At 39.1% G+C, this 22,702-nt stretch overlaps 1 protein-coding gene across 1 annotated transcript in view; it reads left to right on the top strand.

Moving 5' to 3' along the window:
- OIT3 (oncoprotein induced transcript 3) overlaps window positions 1-22,702 on the top strand; it is a 29,030-nt gene that overhangs the window by 5,140 nt on the left and 1,188 nt on the right. Inside the window, exons 2-8 of the mRNA XM_006192988.2 lie at window positions 2,805-3,179; window positions 3,982-4,089; window positions 7,920-8,042; window positions 11,510-11,632; window positions 13,250-13,410; window positions 14,987-15,402; window positions 21,644-21,743. Of these exons, the coding sequence (XP_006193050.1) occupies window positions 2,805-3,179; window positions 3,982-4,089; window positions 7,920-8,042; window positions 11,510-11,632; window positions 13,250-13,410; window positions 14,987-15,402; window positions 21,644-21,743 (1,406 nt within the window). The remainder of the gene's footprint in view (window positions 1-2,804; window positions 3,180-3,981; window positions 4,090-7,919; window positions 8,043-11,509; window positions 11,633-13,249; window positions 13,411-14,986; window positions 15,403-21,643; window positions 21,744-22,702) is intronic.

Genomic DNA, 22,702 nt, shown 5'->3' with positions numbered 1-22,702 from the left:
TTACAATGTTATGTCAATTTCCAGTGTAGAGCACAATTTTTCAGTTATACTAAAAAAATAGTCTTAAAGATAGGCTTGAGCCAAGTTTAACCACCATCTACTACCAGGAACTAACCAAGAATTGCTTAAGCCAAAGTCATCCTCCGTCAGCTTCCTCTCCCCTTTCTCCCCACACTCTCTCCAGGCTTACTCTCCCTCCAGTACCTCCTGTACCCTCACATCACACACCTTCTCCTGTCCCAGATCTTTTTTATTTTATTGATTTATTTTCTTGCAGCCCTTCTACGATGTTTGACTCAATGCCATAAGCAAGATGAAGGGGGAACTCAGAGGCTGGGGATTAGAGTCGGGGTGAGGGTTGCCCAGGGTGTAGAGAGGAAGTGAGAGAAAAGGATGAGAGGAGAGGGAGAGGAGAAGAGGACGGAGAGGAGAGAAGGTGGGAGAGCGGGAAGAGAAGATGAGGAGGGGGGCTTCAGTCTGAGCTCATAATCACAACTACTGGAGGGGCTGGATCCAGGGTTCCGAACCTGGGTTCCTGGTCTGCTGGATGAAGGGGCGGGGACGATGACATTTGTTCTCTGGGCTCAGCAGCCACGAGATGCCCAGACCTGGGGGGACCTGGGAGGGGCAGCCAGCAGGGCAGCTGACCCGTGGGCATTGTAGAAAAGGCCAACCAGCTCCCATATATAGATATATAGAGAAATATAGGTATCTATTTATACAGATATCTCTCTATATATCAGCAATTCAGGATGCAACAATGCAACATACATAATACCAAATTCTGGGCTTCACGCTGAAAGACTGAAAACAGGAATTAATACCAGCAGCCAGATTATTAAAGGATTGAATTACTGCCTTAAAAGGGGGTGGAGTGGAATGGGTATATTTAACGTTAGAAATTGCATGGGTAACTTTAAAAATATATGTTTATTTTACAAAAGATAGTAAATTTCTCCTATTTGTGTCACCTACTCTCTAGAGCAAGAAAGGAAGTGAACTTTTTAACAAATAGCACAAGAAAAGTTAGTTAAATTCAAGGAAAAACTTTATAAATCATGAAATAGTTATTGAGGGAGGTTTACGCATTTCTGTAAAAGCTATTAAAAGTTGAGTACCTAACCATTTCCTATAAAATTAGAGCCAAGGAGATGAACCAAATATTTCTATGAATTTATAATCACCTGTGAAATTGCCCTGGAAACCTTTCTTCATAAGAAAACCACAGCCAGGAGTGCAGATGAGGGAATTTTTTCCTTTTGAGAGGGTAGAGAGTCCCAAGGGACATGGTCTGGGGCACAGCTGGGATACCTCAGGGACATTTTAAGGAGACGGTTGCTCCTGCCACGTGTAACTTCGCCAATGTGTTATTTCCAGAATAGGTGAAATCCTAGTTATTTCTCGTCCCAAACTGTTACATTCTCAGTGGGGTCGTTAGCACTAGGCAACACCGTTCTCTACATGTGACTGAAGCTTTGACAGTAAACTTGAGTTTGAATGCAGACTGGGGAAATCCAAAATATTTTGTAGACAAGTTAGATTGTATGATCATGGCCCATCCATATTTAATTACTGCGCAGTGTATGCTAAGGCTGAATTTCCTGCCCACAAAGAGTATCGTCCTTGATACGAATTCTCTGCCTACAGTGTCAGTTAAGTCATCTTCGATGCGTTAAGAAGTATAATACTCTCTAGCTAGTGGTCCTTTCTAGAATTTCTTGGTTTTATAGATTCTTTGTAAGGATAATTTGCCTATGTTAATTCAGTGTTTTCCTGAAATTGAGAGACGCAGTGAAAATGCTGGGGTCTTCAGTCATTCAAATGTTTTTGACGAAATATTTGTCCATGTTATTCATGCACTGAGAAAAAGCATGCTTGAAATTTTGCTGAAGTCTGGACAGTGATGCCATGGCTAATTGTGAAGACACAAAGTTCATGATATTTTCAATAAGCTGATGGAACATATACCAACACTCATGTGGAGAATATCTTTGGTAGTTACTTGCCAGTAAACTGTGTATTTCAAAGCAGCTGACATGTGCCAGAAGCCTTTTCCTTCTCAGTGGAATGAGCTTTACACATTCATTATCAAGCCGAACTTCCCACTAGTGCAAAATTCCATCCATAATCTTGCTTACAAATGACCATCCAACTACTTTTTGAAAGTTGCCAAAGATGAAGGGCTTTGATACAGCCTCTCCATTACTGGATAGCTGAACCGAAATGCACTTCCCTGTAACAGTTTGTTCTTGTCCTTGTAACAGAATATCTAATTCTTCTTTCACAAACCTGTTCCAGATTTTTGAAAGCTGATGCATATTCAGTTTCTTTTTTTTTCCCTCTAAACTGTAGTTCTCAGCTTCTTCCCCAGTAAATAACTGTTAGGCTCCCTTCTAAATCTGGTCACCTTCCTCTGGACACCAGGTTTGTCCTTTACTTTCATAAAATATAGCCTCCAGGTGTGAACACAGTACTCAAAATATAGTCTGACCAGTGCAGCGTTCAATAACCTCCCTTGATCTGAACAGCTAGCTTTTTATCAGATAATTACTCTGGATAAAAGGTTTAGTCCAGTGCGAACACAGAATCTTACATAGATTTGAAATAACTTTGTAAAACGCATTTATGAAATATATTTATGTCAACTTGAGAAATCTTGAACAGCTGCTGTTGGGGACTTTAGATAATTTCTTTCTTGAACCCCCAAAAAGTGGAAATGTAAGAACAAAGAAGGTGGACTCAAGCTATGACACCGTGATCTGAAACATCACAAGGTTCCTCTGAGGTGCCCTTTTCATCCCCAGCCCTAGATCCTTGCTCTGCTTACATCAGTCTGAATGAGCCGTGGAGGAACACGGACCACGAATTTGATGAGTCTCAGGGTTCCCCTCTGTGTGACAACAATGTGGATGGGGAGTGGTACCGCTTCACAGGCATGGCAGGGGATGCCATGCCAACCTTCTGCATCCCGGAAAATCACTGTGGAACCCATGCACCTGTCTGGCTCAACGGCAGCCACCCTCTGGAAGGTGACGGCATTGTGCAACGCCAGGCCTGTGCGAGCTTCAGTGGGAACTGCTGCCTCTGGAACACCACAGTAGAGGTCAAGGCTTGCCCTGGAGGCTACTACGTGTATCGTCTGACCAAGCCCAGCGTCTGCTTTCATGTCTACTGTGGTCGTGAGTACCATCCCTGGGCTCCTTTTCCTCCCCAACGAGGCTACAGATGGCGTCAAAGAGAAAAGTGCCATCTGAAATTCAGTTATGGTAGAATCTCACAGGCTGAAGAACATTGATTTAGGGCCACAGACACCTCCAAATGGAGATTTCTGAGGTCTGTTCTTAGATTTCTGAAAAATTCCTGAAGAATAGGAAGGGAAGGGAGCTATGACTTTGATTACTTTTATTTTGTCGTCATTTCATTCAAACAAAACATTAGAAAGTGAAATGATGATTTACGTTATCTAAATAATAGATTTCTAACTTTTTTGAGGATGGAGGACCCATTCTTAAGATTTATTTCAGACATCTACATGGTAGCATTGTGCTTAGTGTCCATTGTTTTTTTAAAATGATACATAGTGGGAAGAAGCTACTTGAGATCAGTAATACTTCTAAATGAATTTTTGTGCTATTAATCCCATCAAAGTCCATATACATTTTTAAAGTAAACTGCAGAGAAGTGTAGGACATAATGCTTATTTATTCTACAGCTCATGGCTGGTGAGGTTTTAGATTTGAAGAATCTCCGTGGTCACCAAGGGCCTGTGGATCTGAAGTTGAGAATCACTGATCTCAATGACAGAACAAGTCCCTGGGCGGTATCTCTTGCCTTTGGGTTGTGTAAACCCTGAACAATGAGAATGCTCTCGCTGTTGGCTAGGAACTCATACCCCATGATTGAACCCACGAGGCTTTCTCAGGGATGAGAGCATCTCCTGGTCCTCGCCCCTCAGGAAAGGTCATCTTTATCCTTCCACAGACTTTTATGACATCTGTGATGAGGACTGCCACGGCAGCTGCCTGGACACCAGTGAGTGCACGTGCTCTCCAGGAACCGTGTTAGGCCCTGACAGACAGACGTGCTTTGGTAAGAAACTGATCTTGCAGTAGAAACAGGGTATTAGGAGCAAAAGGACAAATCAAAAACTCTTTCTGACTCAGAGCTCCATCATTTTTCCAGTGTGTGTCTCTGAACATTTAGAATGTTGTTTGCCTTTTTAACTAAAGCCTCAAGCCAAATTTATATCATATGTTGGGACAGTCTAAGATTACACTGTCCAGTACAGTAGCCACTAGCCATGTGTGGCTATGAAGCTCTGTAAATATGGCTTGTGTGACTGAAAAACTGAATTGTAATATGATTAATTTTAATTTAAAAGTTGAAATTTGATTCAGTCATTCGAAGACTGAAAATGAGTGGGTCAACTTGAGTAAACTGCACATTTTATGATTCCAAAATATAGATCAGGTATTTCTGATGAAAATTTAGCATCCAAATTGAGACATGCTCTAAAGTATAAAATGCATACCACGTTTTGAAGACCAGTTCAAAGAAGAATTTAAAAACTCAGTAATTTTAATATGGATTATATATTGAAATGAAATATTTTGAATATCCTGTATTAAATGATATATATTGTTAAAAGTAATTTTACCAATGTATTTTAACAGATTTTTTATGTGACCCCTGGGAAGTTTTAAATTACTTATGTGGCTTTCTTTGTATATCTGTGGGCTAGCTTTGGTCTAGAATTATCTAAGGACATACTCCTATAGCTTCACTGATGTAACTTTGGTTTCTCTGAGTAGCAAGAAAGGGGAGTCAGCTCATCTGTAGGAAATTCAGTGTTGTCCAGTTATATATGCTCTGTTGTCTACAACTGGAAGAAAATAGAGATTTAAAAAAAAAAGAAAGAAAATAGAGGTGAGAAACCCAAGACTGAAGACCATCTATTTTCCCTTTAATGTTATAAAGCTTTTTGTATTTAGACTCAAATAGATTTAAAACAAGTCTAGGGAGAAAGGGGAGGACTGACCCACACCCACCTCCTCAAGAAGAGCTGTAAAAAAGTCCACATGGGATGAGGATTCAGGGTGACAGGGACATAAAAGGATTCTTATTTTAGAGGAGCTTTTGTTCCTCAGTCTCCTTAATGAGCCCCACTGGCCATCCTGTGGAGCATGGCGAGGCCCTCCCATAACAGCTGTTAGGGCTCTTGAATGGTTGATTTTGACTGTGATTTCAAGCAAAAAGTTTTGCATTACAGGAGACAATGGTTCCTGTAACCCACCCCACCACCCACCCCAAAGCCTCAGACTGCACAACACGTACACAGCAGGAGATTTTCATTCACTTCACTGCTTTCATTTTAGTATAACTTTTGAATAGGTAATATACTTAAATGGTTCCCAAATGAAACAGCATGAAAGGTATACAGTGAAATGTTGAACTGTCTGCCCCCCATATGTTCCATTTCCCCCTCCTCCAACTCGGTCCCAAGTAACCTCTTACATTATTTATATATGTATCCTTCCAGGGCTCCTTCAGGCAAATGTAAAAATACAAATATATATATTGCCCTTTTTTAAACCAAAAGTCACATATCATACACACCATACACATCACTCTTAACAGTTTATCTTGGGTCTCCCTGCCTATTGGGACATAGGGAAAAGCCCCCAGTTTCTACCTGGGGTCTGTCTATTGGTTTCAGGGAGATCATGAATTCCCAAAAATTAGCGCCAAAGTTTTGTGTTTATGTGCATGTGTCAATGTTACTTTAGGGTTTTTTTTAAGGTAACAATTTCAATTATTCATTTTAAATTATGTATTTTTTTTCAGGCAGAGAGAAAAGTATAGGAAAATAATATAACAGGCACTCATGTACCCAGATTTATAGCTAAAATTTTCTTCCTTTTTTTTAAAAATAAAAGTTTACAGATAAGAGTAAAGCCATCTCACTCCATCTCATTTACCTCTCTCACCCTCTAGTGTTAATACTGTTTTGAAGTTAGTATGTGTCCTGGTCCCTGTTTTCATGCTTCCGTTATTTATTTATGTATGCAACCATAACAATATGTAGCATTGTTTCATGTGTTCTTAAAATTAACATATAAATGACACCTTACCCCATGTGTAAGATTTCCTCTAGAGCATACCTATAAAAGTGGAATTGCTGGAGCACAGGGTATCTAAGTTAGGCTGTAAACGACAATAAACTCCCAATAACGATGGCTTAAATGAGTAAAAGTGTACTTCTCCCTCATGTAAAAAAAAAAAAAATCAGTCACAAGGTAAGCAGTCCAGGCCTTGGACAGAAGCTGGACCCAAGCACCAGTGTGGCCATGCCCAGGAAGGCTGCTCAGGGCCTCTGACCATCCACTGTCCAGGCAGTAGGGGCCCTGGATGAAGATGAAGATTCTAATCTCACCCACTGTACTTTCCATTTCTACAAGTTCTGTATGTTTGGTTTCGATTCTGCCTTATCTTTTTACACACTTCTTATATTTTGGTTACCATCCTTTGTTCTATCTGTTTGGTTATTTTTTAAATCCTTGTATTATGGATTTTTCTGGATTATTCTGTTCTCTCCAGTTCCAAGCCTCCCACGCACTATCTTGTCAGCTCCTTCTCACAGTGGACCGTCTTCTCATGTGTAGTGTTGATGGCAAACCATCTTCTGTTATCACTGTTTTTCTGTGGAACTCCATTCATTACCAGGTTTCAGAAACAATTTACAGAACTGTTTTTCAAATGTTTTTGTCACAGAAGCTTCCCCAGTCCAGGCCAAATCTTACATCACTTTCTCAGCTTCAAGATTCCCATACCACGTGGAAATTATGAGTTCATACTACAGTCATGGCAGGGCCTATCCGACTTGAGGTTTCTGTTGTTTATGAAGGCTTTTGTCTCTCCTGGAGCCCCTGGAAGAGAGCTCCTTACTGCTTCCCTGGCCTTAGAGCAGGGTCCTTCTACTCCCCCTCATTGTGGGGATTCCTTTTCTGGGGTCCTGAAATCAAGCAGGGTTTCAATTCCAGCTCATCTCCTCTCCTGCACCCAAGGCCATGCCTTCTGTCACCTTGTGGATATTTAAACCCCAGTCACTGGTTGATGTCCTAGATCCAAACCAGGACAAGTGTAGCTCCTCAAACTCCCCTTTCTTTGTAGAAGGAAGGGGATCGACATTTGTTGCCAATTGTGCATTTTTTTATAGCAAGAGTCCATAGTTTTTAATCAGATTTTTTAAAAGGTTAACAATCGCTGCTTAAGTACAATATTCCAATATTTAAAATAGATTTTGAGGACTGTCATTCATTTAAAACAGAAGACAGGCTCACAAAAAAAACTTTATCAGACATTTCCTTCTGTAATGTAAATTCTTTTAATGCATTTAAAACACAGTTTGATTTATTTTTTTATTTTAAAGTTAAAAAAAAATTTATTGGGGGAGGTAGTTATGTTTGTTTGTTTTGATGGAATTACTGAGGATTGAACCCAGAACCTCGTACCTGCCTAAACACACACCTTACCACTGAGCTATATCCTCCCCTCAACACTTTGATTTATAAGTTTTATTTATTTAACAAATCTTCAGGAACTGGAGAAAATGAGACTCACCAACACAAACAAATAGGTGACCCCTGGTAACACAGGGAACTTCATTTCCCCAACAGTTTTGCCCTTACGAGGGAACTGGCCAGTAACCAGTGGCCTGCTGCTCCAAGAGGGCAGATGGACAAATAACTCAGTTGAGGAGACCTGGTCGATAGAAGTGATTACACTGGATCCCAGCAAGGGAGTTGGGTTGTAGAAAGTCTACGGACAGGATCTCAAAAGATGCAGAGATCCTGCTAAGGGGCTTGGGGAAAGACCGAGTTGTTCAGCAGTATGTAAATGGTGTGGTTTCTCTTCTACAGATGAAAATGAATGTGAGCAAAACAATGGTGGCTGCAGTGAGATCTGTGTAAACCTCAAAAATTCATATCGATGTGAGTGTGGGGTTGGCCGTGTGCTAAGAAGTGATGGCAAGACTTGTGAAGGTGAGATGGGTAAGAGGGCTTCACAGTCAATAGCCCCATCTAAGCCACTGGTTTATTCTTTGATGTTCATGAAACTGCCCAACGTTAGAAGAGAGAGCAGTTTGGCTGTGTAGAGGATCAACACAGGGGTTCATCGCTACTGAGGATGCTCCTGTTGCAGACAGAGTGCAGTGTAGATTTTGTCTGCAAGCTTTAGCAGGAGGGAGTTGTTGCATTTTGCAAGAGGCAGAGAGCCACACTGGGAAATAAAAATAGGGTATTCTGTGTTTCTCAAACTTTAGTGTGACCGTGAATCATCTGGGATCTTGTTAAAATGCAGATTCTTATTCAGTAAGTCTGGGGTCAGGTGAAGAGACTGCATTTCTAAAAATCTTCTAGGTAAAGCCTATGCTGTGGATCCAAGGAGCACACTTGTACTAGCAAGGCAGTAGTAGAGGCAGGTGGAAGAACAAATTATTTACAGCAGTGTTTCTCCAACTTCCCTGCTGAGGAGAATCACCCGGGTGCTTTTAAAGCTGGCCCTTCCCAGGCCTGTCTCCTGGTGCCTCCGGTCAGTGGGGTGGGAGAAGCCTTACAGTTTGTGTTTTTACCAAGTTCCACAGGTGAGTCTTACCATCTTGGAAGTTTGGGAAACTGGTTTACATGAAGCCATTTTTTTTAACTTGTATGCTTTGGATTTATTGGGAGTAATCCATTTTTGGAGATAAGTAAACTTATCTATTTTTGATACTAGAAATGCTGTATACAATTTATATAATTAAGTAATAAAAAGTAATTTGTAATGTATGTCAAATAATTGAAGCAGAAATTATCTATTATTATGATATAAAACTTAGATAATATCCTTCTCTTAAGGCACATTTGCCCTTGAATATTATCCCAAAACTTCATCACTTCCACTTTAGTGAGTCTGAATCTGATGACATTGGGAGTTGAGGGATCCTCCCAAAATATCCTCCACTCTTTGCAGATTATATGATAAGATAAATGTACTTGAAATTTTATTGAATAAGGGTAATGTCCTGGATCCTCCTTAAATTTTATTTTATGCAATAATCTTCCCATATTTGCATATTAATGAAATGTTCCATGAGGAACATTTGTAATTATCCATGAGTATTTTATTGGAAATATTGTAGTTAATCCTCATATAATTTTAAAACCTAATAATCATAACTGAAAAGTATTTTAGCAGACGATTACATTCAAATATTAATTATACTTTAAGATTAAGATTTGTATTTGAAACCCTTAAATTTTATGTATAGTCCAAACATATTTGTTTCTTTAGCTAGTCGTTGGATGAGCATATCTTTTTTAAAACAAAAAGCTCTTTTTAATTTTTAAGTAGTTTTTATTGTTTTGTTTTATTATGAAAGAGTTATGTTCATAGAAGAAAATACAGAGGAGTAAAAGAAAGATAAATAAATGACCCACAATCCCACATGCCAGATATATCCATTCTAAACATTTTGGTATATTCTCGTAAGAGACTTAAAATCCTTCAGGCCAACTAAGAATTTCAGTTTATTTTGTGCTTTGCAGTTTTAGACCTGGAAATATCCTCAGTGAACATTTGGTCCAACCCCTTCCTTTTACATATATTGAAATTGAGACCCAGAGAAATTAAATGACTTAAAGAAGATCATTTTTAAGGAAAAAAAATCCTATTAATGTTGATTTTAACATCCTATAGCATATTTTTATGCTTTCTTCTACACCATCATATATCATTTTCAGCTATTTCAAAAACCTATAGGTTAATGAAAAAGAATGAAAATGAACATATGTATGTATATGCATGATTGTGACATTGTGCTGTACACCAGAAACTGACACATTGTAACTGACTGTACTTCATTTTTTTAAATTTTTAATTAAAAAATAAAGTTTATCCAATATATTATCCAAAATAAATAAATAAATAGCACACCAAAAAAACCCTATAGGAATCCTTTTATCCATTTTAACTATACAGACTTATTAACAAGTGATAGCCTAATCTCTTAAATTTTGCAAAGATTAATTCATTGCAAATTTAACCTCTCTCTGTGCTTCACAAAAATTGATTCATCCCCAGTTAACTTACTAATGTTCCAAAAAAAAATATTTTTTACTATTATTGAACTGAGAGTTATAGCTATAACTGGAAATTGGCTCACATCTTTCCATGAGCATCTTAAATGACTTGAAACCATTCCCTTTTATTATCTTACCCCTACTGCAGGGACCAGTAAACTTTTTCTGCATAGATCAAACAGTAGATATTTTAGGCTTTGTGGACCATATAGAATCTGTTGAAACTGCTCAACTCTGCCTTTGTAGTGAGAAAGCAACCATAGATAATAGGTAAATAAATGGGTGTGACTATGTGCCAATAAAACTTTGTTTACAACATGTAGCAGGCCACCATTTGATGACCCATGATCGAGAAGATAATATCCAGAGTCCACAAAGGTCATTATTTTTCCTCTGTTCACTATGATATTATGTGGTAGTTTCTTCATTTTTCAATGGAATATTTTTTTCTTTTTGTCCATTTGATTGAGTATGCTTTTTGAAAATGCAAAACTTTAAAAAAGAAAGCTTAAAAAAAAAACTACCTCATAAAAGGATTGTCACAAAGAGATCAGTAGAATGAAATCTCTTAGTGTTTTGTCCAGGTCTCATTTTTACAGTGATCTGTCAGCCCAAGAAATGTATTACCAGTGCTGTTAGTCCTAGAGATTTGAGGAGAGGGGCTGGTGATCCAAACAGTTGGCAATAACTCTGATTAACTCTGATCCATTTAGGTGCTCCGGTTGAATTTATGTTCTGTCAGTCCCTTTTACATCAGTAATACTCTATAAAATTTCATACTGGGTGGATTAAATGTTACATCAATTAAGAAATGACTTTCAAAATTTGTAGATACTGACAGGCATATGCAGAATAGATAAACAAGATTACACTGTATAGCACAGGGAAATACATACAAGATCTTGTGGTAGCTCACAGCAAAAAAAAAAATGTGACAATGAATATATGTATGTTCATGTATAACTGAAAAATTGTGCTCTACACTGGAATTTGACACAACATTGTAAAATGACTCTAACTCAATAAAAAAAAATGAAAAAAAAAGAAAGAAAGAAAGAAAGAAAGAAAAAGAAATGACTTTCAGGTCTTCCTTCCCACAATTGTGGTCTAACCATGAGAAAAACAGACCAGTCCAGAGGGAAGGGCATTCTGCAAAATGACCAGCTTCAGTGGTTATAGCTGTGCCTGTTGGAAGATTGCTCTTTGTAGCTATAACATTTAATAAGCTTTGGTCTGGTCCTTACCCACCTGTCTCAGTGACGGAGTGGGGCTCCAGTGATACTGTGATGAGTCAAGTATAATGGCTGATGCACAGGACCATCCAAGAAACAGAATTCTTGGGGAAGAGGGCTGCCAGTTCATCCCTTCTCTTCTGTTTTTTATTGCAGACATTGAAGGATGCCACAACAACAACGGCGGCTGCAGCCATTCTTGTCTGATGTCTGAGACGGGCTATCAGTGTGAATGTCCCCGGGGCCTGGTGCTGTCTGAAGATAACCACACTTGCCAAGGTAGTACATGGACTGGCTCAACTTCAGCTCTGACCCCCCGAATCTCCCTGCCTTCCTCACCCAAGTGTGTCAGGATTTTCATCTTTTAGAAAACCAGCTCTTTCAGCAGTGTGTATTCACCCTGAAATCATTTAAAAATTGTGGTTAAAAATATATGTATATAAAATGTATCATCTAAACCAATTTTAAGTGTGTATTTCAGCAGTGTTAAGTATATTCACATTGTTGTGCAACAGATCTCTGGAACTTTTTCATCTTGTAAGACTGAAACTCTATACCCATCAAAACAGCTACTCCTCGTTCCCCCTTCCCCGCCCAGCCCCTGGCAACCACCATTCTACTTTCTGATTCTATGACGTCAACTGCTTTAGATACTTCATATCAGTGGACTCCTACAGCATTTGTCTTTTTGTGACTTAACATATTTTACCTAACAGATTATCTACGGGGTTCATCCACTTGATAGTACATGACAGGATTTCCCTTTCTAAAGCTATTCCACTGTGCGTATTTACCCCATTTTGTTTATCCATTCATCCATTGATGGCCAGGGTTGCTTCCACCTCTTGGCTATTGTCAGCAATGCTCCTATGAACATAGGTGTGCAAATATCTCTTTGAGATCCTGCTTTCAATTCTTTTGAATCTATACCCAGAAACAGGATTGCTGAATCATATGTCTTCCTTAGCTTTTTATCTTTTTTTCCCCCTCTAATTTCTAGTATTAGTTGTATAACAAATACTTCATTTAGATGCAATTCTTCTCTTTTCTAACAGATAATTGGGTTATGAAAAGTTGAAAGCCCTAAGGACTTCCCCTTACACTTACAATGTGATCATCAACAATCCTCTGAGAACTAATTTCTGGAAAACTAGTTATCTATGTCCAGAAAATTCATTCTTTCATCCAGCAAATATTTAATGAGCGCCTATCTCTGATTTCTTTATACTATGCCATACTAATGATATGCCCTCACATGTTGATATTGTCCTCACAGATGGTCTGACAGTACCCAGAAGTACTCCTTTTAGGGTACTGGTAGAGTCTGGAGAAGTGAACGCTAGAAAAGCAATCTTTTTATATTAAATTAAAGTAAAATTTATAGTCAGAGTTTATGGTTTACTGAGCAATGCAAGGACAATTTGGAACTCTTCGCCAAGTGCACTAACACTGTTTTTATTACCTCTGTTTTATGAGGCAGTAATTAATGGTAAAGTCAAAGCAGTAGCATTCTGTAATTTAAGCCTATATCAAAGCAATCCTTTTTATGTATTGCCAATAAATTGTGTTTGTGCTAAAAGTGCATCCTTTAGGTGTTTCAGTGCATGGAGTTTTGCCAGCCATGCTTTGAAGTAAATGTTTGTTGAATTGAAACCTGAACACAATATTTTTTCACTCGGGAAACAGTATAGTATTTGAGGAGCATTATTTGACCCCAGCCTTGGGAGTTAGGAGTCCAGGTTTTATTCACCAATTTGTTTTGAGTCTCAGAGATTCCCTTGAGGTTAGAGCAAAAAGCTCAAGTTGCGAGAGGATGAAGTTTTTTCTCCTAGAAGCCTCCTTCCCGTTCTCCCAATTTTGCTCTCCTGGCTCTAACAGCAGCCCCTCTTCCCACAGTCCCTGTGATGTGCAAGTCGAACACCATAGAAGTGAGCATCCCCAGGGACCTGGTCGGCGGCCTGGAGCTCTTCCTGACCAACACCTCCTGCAGGGGAGTGTCCAATGGCACCCATGTCAACATCCTCTTCTCCCTCAAGACGTGTGGCACAGTGGTTGATGTAGGTTCTTCCTGGAGGACCCTTCGGGAATGACTGAATCCAGTTATTTGGGAGGTTGTTGACAGAGGTGTGCAGTGTGGCTTGTGTCATCGGTGAAATATTTCCACGTGAAAGAACAGAGCTCAAAAAATCCCATACTGTACATTTAATAAATGTATTATTGAGTATCTGTTGTGGTCCCGGCACTGTGAGGACACCAAGTTAAGAAAAATTCTGCTATTTCTGCTCTCAAATAGTACCATCTCTCCATACATGTAGACATTTTCCTGAGTGCAGCAGCACTGGTACCAGGGGGCTGGCTGTGTCTCTGACCAAGTATTTTACTCAGAGAAAGCGACTGATGTAGATGATGGTTCATTTATGAGGTAGCAAAGAAGTTCAAGGAGTTTCTGAGTTCAGGGGGTAGTAAAAGGTTTGTACCTTCATCCAAGAATCTGTGTACAGCCCTGTGTTAGGGAGTCTGCAGGATATGTGAAATAGGATTCCTGACTTTAAAAAGGAACGTACACAGTAGTATTGAGATGACAACATACGCAAAATATAAGTGAGAGTGATACAGTTGACAGGTGGTACAGGAGTTCAGAAAGGGGCAAACACTGGAGCAGTCAAGATGACTGGGACCTGAACTGGGGCAGAGTGTGGTTATACAGGCAGAGAGGAAAAGAAAGGGCATTTCACATGGAAAACAAGTGAGCAAGTCTCAGAGATGGGAATTTTTGAGGCTTATGCTGAGTGAATGGGCAATGCAGCCTGACTGGGAAAGGATTCACAGTGGGAAAGGAAACTGGAAAAGTAGATGGAGGGAGATCATGTTTCCAAAGATCTGCCTTATGTGCTCGGATGAGACATTTGGGCTTTATCCCATAGTAATGGGATTCAGCAGGCACTGTCAGAATGAAATCAGAATAGGCAAGTTGGATAGAGAAAAAGAGGACTTGGACCCAGGAGATCAGTGCAGAGGCCCTTGCAACCAAATAAATGTTTATTTATTGAATCCAACTTAGAGAAAATCAGAGAGCTAAGTAGACTTGGGGTGAGACATGCAGAAGATAGTCAAGGACAAGGCATCACTTTAGGCATATTGTTTATCCTATCTGTGGATAATCAAATGGAAACGCCCAATGAGTTTCCAGTACACAGGAGGCGTACATGCGATAGCTGAAGTCTGTGTGTGGATGAGTTCAGCACAAGGTCATGCTGCAGCACGATCACCAGGTCTAGGATTCCAGAAAAAAAATGATCTACAGGAGCTGTTCTTTTGTAAAATATCAGAGCTTTGAATGTGCTGATTCTGCATAGCTCCGGTTTTATGACTAATCCTCCAAAGGAATGTGTGGGTTGACCATGAAGTGGTATGTAAAACTCTTAACAGTCAAAACATCTTACTGAAAAGAGGAGAAGCAATTTAAAAAAAAAAAAAAAAAGAGCCTCCAGATTCAGCAACCCAATCTCTAATGTATTTTAATATAAAGAGAAATTTAGAGAATGTTTCTATCAAAAAAAGGGGCGGGGGGGCGGCAATTCTGCAGAAATAAACTGGGACTCTTTTTCCTCTCCTGGCCCTGGCCTTGATCAGGTAGTGAATGACAAGATCGTGGCTAGCAACCTCGTGACAGGTCTACCCAAGCCGACCCCAGGGAGCAGCGGCGACATCATCATCCGAACCAGCAAACTGCTGATCCCAGTGACCTGCGAGTTCCCGCGCCTCTACACGATTTCCGAGGGCTATGTGCCTAATCTTCGCAACACCCCGCTGGAAATCATGAGCCGCAATCACGGCATCTTTCCGTTCACTCTGGAGATCTTCAAGGACAATGAGTTCGAAGAGCCTTACCGGGAAGCTCTGCCCACCCTCAAGCTTCGTGACTCGCTCTACTTCGGCATTGAGCCTCTGGTGCACGTGAATGGCTTGGAAAGCCTAGTGGAGAGCTGCTTTGCCACCCCCACGTCCAAGATCGACGAGATCCTGAAGTACTACCTCATCCGGGATGGGTAAGTAGGCTGCTTGACCCATCGTCCCTAGTTCACAGCCAACGTCTAGGCGCGCATGCGTCCTCAGTCCTTTCCTGAACCCACATCGCACTCACTCTTAAGCGCTCTTGATTGGTTCCGAAACCCTTTATTGACTTTTGGTGGTAAAAACTGGTGAGGGAAAGGGGAGTCGAAAATGACTCCAAGGGGTCTATCTCGTATGAATGACTAGATGCCCTTAGCTAAGACAAAAGGACATAGAGAAGCAGATTCGTTATGAAAATATTGAATATTATCATTCCCAATAGTAATGTATTGTAAATGCCCGCAGGAGACATAGGAAGAGAAGTTCAGTGGGCGGTTGGAAATGCATATCAGACCCAGGAACGAGATCGACTGGAGACAAAAGGCGAAGAATCACCCCGTTTATAGTAGAAACTATAGACTTGATTAACCTGCCCAGAGAGAGGGTGAGAAATGGGTGCCGAGTAGGGGCTGAGAAATGCAAGAGGATGAGGAAGTGGAAGCAGCAAATGTAGACCCATCTTGGAAGAAGTTTGGTGGTGAAGGAAAGTACAAATACTTTAGTAGTTTTAGGAGAGGAAAGACCTAGTGAAGTTTGTTTTTGCTGGCTTGTTTTATCCAGAGGAGGTTTCCTGATTTCCTGAGGATGCTTTGCGTGTCTCTGTGTATCATTGGACGCCTAGCAGTTACCACACCCACTGCTTACATTCCCAGGAAAATTATACTCACACCCCAAACTCATAGCAGTATCTCATCAGCTTCTTCCTCACTCTCAGCATCACATGGGACATATCTCAGGCAGGGTCAGGACCTGCGGCTTAAGGGAAATGGTCTACTAAGAGTGCCCCAGCTGTGCCCCAGTTTCATGCCCTTTGCTGATTGGCCCAATAGACTCTGCTTTGCTTTTAGCACCCGGGATCTCTCACCACAGGCAGCCTTCACCTGCTGCTATCAAACCTCCTGCACAATGATCTTCAACCCTTGATGCCACAGTAGGATGAACTGAGAAGCTTTTTGAAAAGTAGCAATATCCCAGCCTCATTCTCTCTAGTCCACTCTTACTGTCGTAATTCATTATCTTTCACCTGGACAGATAAAATGCTTCTTAACACAGCCCCCTAAATCCCAGCTTTCAAGTCTCAGCTCCACAGAGCCCTGGGTACCTGGTCAAAAGGGGGCGGGGAGGAAAGATATATATAGTCAGATCCCTGCTGAAAGTCTTTTGATGGCTCTTGATTTCCTTTGGTTAGTAAATTTAACTGTTTACCAGCAGGAATACTTCTAGCCTCAGATTCCTGTAGCCTCCTTAGCTTGTTTTCAGGGTCTGGAAAGTGCATCATTCTCAGCTGCTTTGGGTGGCCAAGAGTAGGTCTCATGGGGGCTGTAGCCTTTCGGATTTCTTGCCGTCTTAAAGTGATCCCCACAAAGATTTAAGATTAAAAGTAGAAACATCAGTTTTGGTTTGTTTTGTTTTTAGTCACATAATTAGTGCTAAGAAGATTAGGGAATGGATTTTTTTTTTTGGTGGGGGAATGGATTTTGTTTTCTTCCTTTTTTTTTTTTTTTACAGCTTGATTGGAGTCCTATTTGCATACAGTAAGTATACATATTTAAAGTGTACAGTTTGGTAAGTTCTGACGTATACACTTGTGAAGCCATCACTACAATCAAGATAGTGAATATTTCTCTTACCCCGAGAGTTTTCTCTTGCCCCTCGTATTTACTTTTTTTTTAAACATTTTTTTTGAGTTATAGTCATTTTACAATGTTGTATCAAATTCCAGTGTAGAGCACAATTTTTCAGTTATACATGAACATACATATATTCATTATCACATTTTTTTTCACTGTGAGCTACCACAAGATCTTGTATATATTTCCCTATGCTATACAGTATAATCTTGTTTATCTATTCTACATTTTGAAATCCCAGTCTGTCCCTTCCCACTCCCCACCCTCCTGGCAACCACAAGTTTGTATTCTATGTCTATGAGTCTGTTTCTGTTTTGTATTTATGGGTTTTTTTTGTTTTTTTTTTTTTGTTTGTTTTTAGATTCCACATGTGAGTGATCTCATATGGTATTTTTCTTTCTCTTTCTGGCTTACTTCAGTTAGAATGACATTCTCCAGGAACATCCATGTTGCTGTAAATGGAGTTATGTTGTCAGTTTTTATGGCTGAATAGTATTCCATTGTATAAATATACCACATCTTCTTTATCCAGTCATCTGTTGATGGACACATATTTACTTTTTGCAAAAGTAAATGTATAGTCTCAACTTTAACTGGGAAAACATGTAACCTGCAATCTGAGTAAAACTTGTGAAGCTTATTTATATATTCATTATTCAGATCCTCAGGACTATATATACTTTCTATTATAAGCAGTTCTAAGAAGCTGTGCCATTTAATTTTCTAGCCCTTATCCATACAAAACAGAAAAGAAAGATTCTATGGAAGATATTAAAATGGTTGAAAAGCATAGGCAGAACTCAAAAACACAGCTGTGTAGACCTGTGTACACTACTCAAGGCAAATACTCCCATCTCTCATGCAATATTGGCTAGTACAGTATTGGCTAGTACAATAATAGTGCATTTAAGATAATCCCTCAAGATAGAATCTAACTCTCAGCTTGGCTCACTGTACCTCACCCTCTGACCTCTACCTTCTCCAGTTGCTGCTCCTGCCAGAGGGAACTATGGGCAATCCCCAAATCCTATAGTTCCCTACCCCCTCCTGACTCTGCACCTACTGTTTCTTCCACTGCCTGAAATCTTCTCCTTTTCCTCCTGTCTGATTCTTACTGGTCCTTCAAGATTCAGTGGGGTTTATTTCCTCCACAAACCCTTCCCTGATTCCTTCTGACCTGAACTAGAAACCTTCCTTCCTTCTTCCTCAGTCAATGCCTAGCCTACAGTAAAGGTCATTAAATAGTTGTCAAATGAATAGTTACCATAATACTAATTTGGAGCTAGCTCAGAGCCCTAAAATAGTATAACTAGTAAAATACTATATACTAATATTTTACTATTGTAATACTAGTATACTTATACTAGTAAAGTACTAGTCTAAATAGTAAAGCAGTTTACTTATATTTATAAATTGTTTGATTATTCATTGTCCTCAACTTAAACTTAAATCAGATTGGCTTCCCCTGACATTTAACATATCTGATTCACCTCCCTCTAGTTTTAGTCAGCATATGCTCTGAGAATTAAAATAATTTAATGAAAACCTAATAAGCAAAATAGAGTTAGAAAGTTTATATCTACAAAAAGAAGCATATTACATTCCAAAATCCAACAGTGGATGACTTTGGGTAATCAGTTATTTTGAATTATCCTGTACCATTGTTACTTTAATTTTTTTAATTAATTTTTTTCTTTCCCCATTTTTTAAATTGAAATATAGTTGATTTACAATGTTGTATTAGTTTCTGATGTACAGCATAGTGATTCAGTTATACATATATATACACATATTCTTTTTCATATTCTTTTTTATTGCAGATTACTACAAGCCATTGAATATAGTTCCCTGTACTATACAGTAGGACCTTGTTGTTTATCTATTCTGTACATAGTAGCTTGTATCTGCTAATCCCAAACTCCCAATTTATCCCTCCTTCCCCCTTTCCTGCCCCACATCCCCCTGCACCATAACCATAAGTTTGTTTTCTATGCCTGTGTGAGTCTCCTTGAATTTTGTAAATAAGTTGGTTTGTGTCGGGTTTTCTTTTTTTTTTTAGATTTCACATATAAGTGATATCATACGCTATTTGTCTTTCTCTGATTGATTTACTTCACTTAGTATGATAATCTCTAGGTCCATCCATGTTGCTGCTACTGACATTATTTTATTCTTTTTCATGACTGAGTAGTATTCCTTTGTGTGTGTGTATGTGTGAATGTGTGTGTGTATATATATATATCTCTCACAACTTCTTTATCCAGTCGTCTGTTGATGGACATTTAGGTTGCTTCCATGTCTTGGCTATTATAAAAAGTGCTGCTATGAACATTGGGGTGCATGTATCTTTTCGAATTAGGATTTTCTCTAGATAAATGCCCAAGAGTGGGATTACTGGATCATATGGTATCTCTATTTTTAGTTTTTTAAGGAACCTCCGTACTGTTCTCCATGGTAGCCGCACCAAACTACATTCCTATTAATAATGCAAGAGGGTTCCTTTTTTTCCACACCCTCTCCAGCATTTGTTATCTGTAGACTTTTTGAGGATGGCCATTCTGACCAGTGTGAGGTGATACCTTATTCTCTAACACCGTATACAAAAATAAACTCAAAATGGATTAAAGACCTAAATGTAAGACCGGATACTATAAAACTCCTAGAGGAAAACATAGTCAGAACACTCTTTGACATAAATCACAGCAATATTTTTTTGGATCCATCTCCTAGAGTAATGGAAATAAAAACAAAAAATAAACAAATGAGATCTAATTAAACCTAAAAGCTTTTACACAACAAAGAAAACCATAAACAAAACAAAAAGACAACCTATAGAATGGGAAAATATATCTGCAAACAATGCAACTGACAAGGGATTAATTTAGAAAATATACAAGCAGCTCACATAGCTCAATATCAAAAACACAAACAACCCAATCAAAAAATGAGCGGAAGATCAAAATAGACATTTCTCCAAAGAAGACATACAGATGGCCAACAGATACATGAAAAGTGCTCAACATCGGTAAATATTTGAGAAATGCATTGTTACTTTCTTTTAGCGCATGAATGTGGAGTTGACAAACTAGCATTGTCTACTTGCAGCAAACACCAAATCAAGAGCCAGAATTTGTCTTGGATTCTACTCTGTAATGTGTTACCCTGCAACAACTCTTTCTGCCACATTTTCTCTTGAAAAAAGAAAATTGTATTTTTAGAGGAATTGAAAATGCTGAGGCACTTAGATGAAAAGGGTTAATTTAATATCGTGTTACAATCGTTATCGTAGGTACTGGACTGTAAACTTGACGTCACAGAGTGTTCACCTCTATCATCTCTGCTGCACCCAACAGAGTGTGTCACCCAGATTAGATGTGCAGTGGGTATTTATCAGAGAACATACACAGAAGATGGTATACACTCATTTAACCTCAGGAAAATGAAAATGTGTACATAAATACAAGACATAACAGAAGCAGTGCTACATGTTGATATCCTCTTCAGTTCAGGGAAAAATGTACCAGTGGCAATACAAGCCAAGATGGCTTATTTTGAAACAATATTATTTGCTTTTTCAACTGCACTGCAACAGCCATTAGCAATGAACCAGAAAGTGGTCTGTAAGCATGTGGAGCAAGTATCCAGTTTTATAGGCTTTTATATCTGATCCCCACTTTTTTACTGGCCTGGTAGATGGAAACTGTTAGGTTATCCATAATAAAAAAATACAGTCAGGGAAAAAAGTTCCTTTAGAACTCAAAATGGAAACGATAATACATGGGTGAGCCCTGACCTTTAGCAGAAATGGTTCATCAATACTAAACCGTGGCCTCAGAATGGAGAATCCGTAACAGTTCTTTCCCCCAGCTAACCCTGAGGTGAACCTAGGAAGTTCACTTTAAGCAATAGACCTGAGATTAAAACCCCAAAGCCCTATCAAACTACAATGTAGCATTAAATTTGAGGAAAGAGGAATTAAAATATTCTCGAAGGACATGACTTTTTCCCAGTAGATCCAGTTATTCTCTAAGAAACAGATCTTTGATGTACAAACTGGGACCTGCTCACCTTTGGAGCTTCTTCAGGGCTGAATGCCTATTAGGTGTCTGATAAATACTATGAAATCTATTTAAAGGAAAGCCTTCTCAAATCAATAATAAGGTATAGGAATGTAGAATTCCTGTAATATTATTACAAGTGAAAATACAGCCTTACAAAGATACCTTTATTTCAAAAGATATCTTTGAAACAAATGTTTTCACTGTTGCTAACACTTCAATACATTGCCTTAACAGGAGGTCCTTGAGCCCAGTTTGTGGGTACAGCCAATGAGAGACGGGACAGACAGCGTTAATGAGCAGGGCTATGTCTGAGGATGCCTTCACAGAGAGGGAATTTCATTTTTCCTTCATTCTCAAAAATCTTGAGTGCAACTCAGTCTCCTCCACCCAGATTGCCTCTCCTTGGACTGACATGTTGGACTGGATTGTTTTTCCACCTCTGTTTAAACAATCAAGTCTTACGTACTATCCTGTCCCACTTCCAGCTGTGTTTCAGATGACTCAGTAAAGCAGTACACATCACGAGATCACCTAGCAAAGCACTTCCAGGTCCCCGTCTTCAAGTTTGTGGGCAAAGACCACAAGGTGAGCTGAACACCTTTACCTTGGAATCCCTCCCCTCCCCAGCCCCCCATCAACCTGAGCCTTCCTTCTTGGTGTCGCAATTTGTTGACATTCTACGAGCCCACAGTTAAGATCTGCATCACCTCTATGAGAAATACTATAAAACTGGCCATCTGGAAGCTTAACACCTTCATGAATGTCGCAGTTATCTGCCCCCCTGCCAAAAAAAAAAAACTATATTTGTTCAAAGAAAGTGATTATATGTAAAATATATGATTTTATTTATTATAATGTAAAATCCTTGTGAGCAGATGAGGTTGAAAAAACCTTTGTAGTGGTCATGTGGCAAAGGATATGGAAAGAGAATTCACAGAAAAGACAAACAGTGAAATGTTCAGTGAAAATAGTCTAAGATGCCAATTAAAACAATTATAAGACTATTTTATATGTATCAGATGTGCAAAACTATGAATCCCAACACTTGCAAGGCTCTAAAGAGAAGTAGATAGTGGCAGATAAATTGGTACACTTTCTGGAATGTTGTCTAACAATACGTAACAACCATAAAATCATTATAGTCTTTTATCTAAAAATTCCAATTCTGACAGCTTCTCAAAAACAAACAAAAGAAAAACAAGCTTTGTTGACCGTGTTTATGGAGCACTGTTATGAGAGAGGTGCAAACAGTATAGCAATTAATGCAGTATTAAGGAGTTCATATAGAATGAAATATAGAAAAAGGAGAGATGAAAAAACTATTGTCATGAAAGTTGAATATGATACATTTTTAATAGATATACATGGATAGAGGCTATAAGAGGCTACATGTAGTATGTTACAGTGGAAGTTTTTTTGCCTTAGTAGCCTTGTTGAACCACTTAACAAAAGGAAGCATAAGAAACCAACAATCTTTTCCACACTTTCATGTCCTGTCCAGCTACATCACTGTTCCAGAACAGCTGCTAACCATGATGGCTAAC

The sequence above is a fragment of the Camelus ferus genome, chromosome 29 (assembly GCF_009834535.1).
Source record: "Camelus ferus isolate YT-003-E chromosome 29, BCGSAC_Cfer_1.0, whole genome shotgun sequence".
In the NCBI taxonomy this organism is placed as follows: Eukaryota; Metazoa; Chordata; class Mammalia; order Artiodactyla; family Camelidae; genus Camelus; species Camelus ferus.
This window is presented reverse-complemented; position numbering and strand designations above follow the sequence as displayed.